Source organism: Hevea brasiliensis, chromosome 11 (genome assembly GCF_030052815.1).
Source record: "Hevea brasiliensis isolate MT/VB/25A 57/8 chromosome 11, ASM3005281v1, whole genome shotgun sequence".
NCBI lineage: Eukaryota > Viridiplantae > Streptophyta > Magnoliopsida > Malpighiales > Euphorbiaceae > Hevea > Hevea brasiliensis.
The window spans coordinates 14,680,231-14,684,853 of record NC_079503.1 but is presented as its reverse complement, the minus strand read 5'-3'; the positions used below and the strand labels follow the sequence as shown (position 1 = coordinate 14,684,853).

Here is a 4,623-nt window from a genome sequence, read left to right as displayed (position 1 = left end):
GTTGTGTTTTTGCTATTTTTTTTGTCTTCTCTCTTTTTCTTTTCCTTTTTTTTTTTTTTTTTTTTTTTACTTTTCCTTCTCCCTTAGCTTCATGGTTCAGAGAACCATATTTTTGTCCCAATTTCTTGAAAGGTCTATAGAAAGTTACTATTGTCTTGTTGAACTGGAATTGTTTAACCTTATCTTTGTACATGATTTGCTGATTAGCATATTATGTGGTTTTTGGCTCATTTGGTTCTGATTAGGATAGTTTTAAAGATGACTTCAATTCCATTGAACTAAGGTTTTGTTTAGTATGACATAATTAAAATTGTAATATAATCGCGATTACATTACATATTTGATTACGTTGTTTGGTAACACAAAAAAGATTGACGAAATAAAATGACAATTACGTAACGTAATTAATTATATTTAAAGTTATTACATATAAAAATGGATGTAATCATGATTACTTATTTTTAATTAATTTATTTATTATTAGTACTATCATCACCATCACCACTATTTAACCATCATTGCTACTGTTATTATTACAACTACTTTTACTTTGTCACCACTACTACCATCATCATAACCATTACCACCACCACCACTACCACTATTGCTATCATCACTTGACCACCGTTATCACCACTTAGTTATTATTACTTATAGCACTACCTAGCCACCATCACCATCTATCATTATCACCACCACCACCACCATTTAGCAACCACTATCACTTAGTTAAATATTAAAATAATAAAAATCTAAGTATTATAATGTAATGATAATTTTGATTTTAATATTTAATTTATTTATAATATTAATAATAAGTGATAGTGATTACACTAATTGTTAGTCGAGTGATAGTGTTTGTTAAGTGGTGGTGGTGATAGTGATAGTAAGATGAGGTAGTGGTGGTGCTGGCTAGGTGGTAGGTGGTAGTAGAAGTGTCAGTGGCTTTGTAGTGATAGTGATGGTCAAGTGGTGGTGTTAGTAATAACAACAGAAGTAATAGGGTGGTGGTGGTGGTGGTGGCGGTAGTGATAACAAGGTGAAGTACTGGTGGTAGTAACATTTTGGCCGAACGATAATATTGATAATAAATGAAAAAAATAAAAATAAGTAATCTTGATATAATTAATTATATTATATAATTGTCATTCCGTTACATAAAAATTTTTTGTGTTGCCAAATAACGTAATCAAATATGCAATGTAACAATGATTACATTAAAATTTTGATCATGTTATATCAAATGTGGCAAAATTTACTGGTGAGTCCCACAGCTCTTGAATGTGCTCCTGGTGAAGGACAAAATTCTTTAAAAATTTGTTTAATCAAGAGAATGGTCATTGTCTCTAGAAATCGAAGTCATGAATGCCGAAAAGAACAAACAAAGCTGTTGATCAGAATGTTTGAAAAGCAGATGATCACAAATTAAATAAGAAAAGAAAAATATTAAATCTGGAATATTTGTTTTTAGATTCTTGGCAGAGCACAAACACGCCACGAAATTACCTTGTCACTGGCAAATTAGAAGAACAAGCACGCCAATAAACTTTCGAAGAGTAGCCAATTCAATGATCTATGCTAATAATAAAATCTCATTTTTCAGTATCGTCTAAGCAAATAATATTCTGTATCATCTAGCTAGCCCTAAATTAATGTGAAAATAACTGTAGTGTTCCATCCACTTCTTATCCAGTTAGCCTTCAACATCTTGAGCATTTCTCCTAAAGATCTTTACCCCTTCTTCACTAAGTGACAGATTAAAGGTCTTTGGACACAACCCCAGTAAGCTGATGAACTGCACGCAGCCACAAAGGAATCAAATTAAAATATGAACAACCAAGATATCTTTAAAGAAGCGCAAACTGTTACTTACATTTGGCTCATCAATCACATGGGACTTCGGCCTACATTTTATTATTAGAGTCCTTAGATTTGGCAATCCCTTGAGGAAGGAGGCAATCAAGGGAGTTTGGTCAGTCAGTGAATCCACCGTCAATAACAAGCACAATAGATTGTTAAAATATATCGGCTCATTGTTTTGCATAAAGAACATCTGCAATATTTAAAAAAAAAATTGAATTTCATGAGCGCAAAAACAAGATGATGAGTACTTACAGAAGCAGCATATATGAGCTCAATAATTGACAGATGTGTGAAGTATATATAGATATACGTACCTCAATAGGCCAAATGTTGATTTTTAAGAATTTGGCATATTTCAAGCTTTGAAGAAGCATAGCAGCACAATATATTAAACTCTGGACAAGCTTGCAACGGCAAGCTAACTCCTTACTCTTGTGCTGACAAGAAGGTTTAATGTAAATTGTAGCATCCACTAGTGACAAGAAACTCTCCAAATAACTAAAATCCACAGGATTTCCTGTCCATTTTATATCCTGGATATTGGGAGTGGAAATTGACAATGGCAAGTTGTATAAATGCTTGTCCGAAGAGTTTATTGTCAATGTCTGAAGCTTTTCAGCAACAATATGGATTCGTTTTCCAGGGGCCAATTTGAAATTTGGTATCTGGGGACGACTTAATTCGCAATCCGAAACAGTCAAGTCTCCAAGTGAAGAACTGTTGATTTCAATAAAGCAAAAGTCTTCAAAATTGCTGCTGCCGATCTTAATATGCTTAACAGATGGACATGAAATGCAGAAGCAGCAGCCTTTCAGGAAATTAGACCCACAGATTCTAAAATTTTCAATTGACAAAGATGCTATCTTGAAAGTTGAAAGCTTGTCAAAATCAGACCCTTGGAGAGTGAAATTCTCTAGAGATGGGCACCTAAGGTTCATGAGGGTGGGGACTTTAAAATGGCACCTGGAAATACACAGATTCTTCAAAGATGAACTGGAAACGCTGAAATGCCAGTCGACATAAGCTCCTCCTTCGCAGTTAGACATTTTTAGCTCTTCAAGAGATGAACTGGTTATGTTGAGCTCAACAACCAAATGAACCTTCTCAAGAATTAACCTTCTAAGGGAAGTCCAAGAACCAGAAATCTTTTCTCCAAAATTTCTCTCATTGATTATCATAGAATCTAGCAACAGGTCCTCAACTGAGTCCATATTCTCAGTTGATACCAAATAAAACTTTCCCATCTGCAGATTCAATTTCAACACACGTAAAGACTTGCACCTAAAAACACACTCAGGCAATGAATAGACTCCCCATCCGAGCCATTCGTCTAAATTAACGAGAATATCTAGCTCTCCAACATTACATTTAGTAGCAATTTTAACCCAAGCATCAACAATAGTTCCTCCAATATTATACCTGGGTTGCTTGCAAAACCAGTGAATAAGAAATTTGTCTATCTCAATTCCAAGCCTATCTCGCGTTCTCATCATTTTATCCACATAATAACAGAACTGGGTATACCTTCTCAAACACCCTTTGGAATCAAAATTGGCACAGAAGTACAGGTAAGGGCTGTTAATGCAAAGTTGTCTAAACCTTCTCGATACCAAGCTAAGAATAGCAGATTCATTAGGCCGGAGGAATGAGAATATGCGAAAGATGACTGATTCTGGAAGAACACTCATCCTATCACGTCTACAGGCAAGAGCAAGTGTGTCCTGAGAGCTGATCAGTGCCATGGCTTTAGGTGCACTTTCCATGCCTATCAGGGAGAGAACCAGCAGAAAAGAAGAGCACGAACTACCACATTAAGTCGTCGTATCGACGTTAATATACTATCTGATCAATGAATCAAGAACAAACGCAAAAAAGGTATGAAATATAAAGCAAAAGAGTACCTGAAGCGGTGCTGTGGCTAATCTGCAACGGTGGTATTTAGGGTTTTCAGCGAGTCGACGGCTCGTTACTTGGTGGGCATGGGATCAACGTTTCCACAGTAGTTCTCAGTTTGATTGTATTCTATTACCTGGAAGACTTCCTGATGAAGTTCTCTCCTAAGTAGAAGCAACCACGTAGATGACCGCCTAAATAAAAAAACTTAATGGTCGTTTAGTATTTTTTATATAAACTAAATTTTTAATTTGTATTGAAATTGAAAATTTTACAATATTAAAAATTACTGAAAGCTCATTATTTTAATTTATAATTTTTTAAACTCAAAATATTTTTTATTTAAAATATAATTATTGTTATTTATTTAAATTTTTAATATAATTATAATAATTTTAAAAAATTAATAATATATTTATAATATATATAAAAAATTATTTAATAATAATATTAAAAAACAAAAGTTTTTAGCCCTTCACGGCCTACTTGTAGACAGTTTCAAGACAATTTAAATTCAAATGTGATTCCAGTTTTGATTTTAATACTTACGATTTTCATCTAGTTCAGTTTGAAATGGTTTTAATTTTAATTTTGAAAGAATTATTTTTTTTTTCAAAAGTAAAAATTAACTACATCGATTATTAGAAAAAATAAAATTAATTTTTATTTGAAAATAATTTTTTTAACAACTTATATTTTTATCAATATAAAAATTTATTTCAACAAATAAAAAAAATACAATTATCTATATTATATATAAATATATAAAGGGAAATATTACTTTTGTCCAAATTATTTTTTATTTTTTAAATTAATTATAAAGATATTTTTATTATTTGAGTTAATTTGAAAATTTGTATAGTTTTA

The 4,623-nt window shown here is 32.3% G+C and overlaps 1 protein-coding gene across 2 annotated transcripts; it reads right to left on the bottom strand.

The window, feature by feature from the left end:
• Positions 1–1,375: 1,375 nt before the first annotated feature.
• LOC110633389 (uncharacterized) lies at positions 1,376–3,929 on the bottom strand. Of its 2 annotated transcripts, none has more exons than XM_058129916.1 (4): positions 3,765–3,929; positions 2,178–3,666; positions 1,874–2,053; positions 1,376–1,795 (listed from the first exon to the last, which is right to left on the bottom strand). In XM_058129916.1, the coding sequence occupies exons 2-4, from the start codon at positions 3,624–3,626 to the stop codon at positions 1,694–1,696; spliced, it is 1,731 nt and encodes a 576-aa protein (XP_057985899.1). In that variant the 5' UTR covers positions 3,627–3,666; positions 3,765–3,929; the 3' UTR covers positions 1,376–1,693. The 2 variants fall into 2 exon arrangements, with proteins under 2 accessions (XP_057985899.1, XP_021637664.2); XM_021781972.2 differs by having other exon boundaries at positions 2,178–3,628.
• Between the last annotated feature and the right edge of the window lie 694 nt (positions 3,930–4,623).

Coding starts and splice junctions, on each gene's coding strand:
- LOC110633389 (XM_058129916.1), bottom strand. CDS start 3,626: ATGGAAAGTGCACCTAAAGCCATGGCACTGATCAGCTCTCAGGACACA. Junction 2,054..2,177: donor TCAACATTTGGCCTATTGAG/GTACGTATATCT, acceptor TAAATATTGCAG/ATGTTCTTTATGCAAAACAA. Junction 1,796..1,873: donor ATGTGATTGATGAGCCAAAT/GTAAGTAACAGT, acceptor GGCTGCGTGCAG/TTCATCAGCTTACTGGGGTT.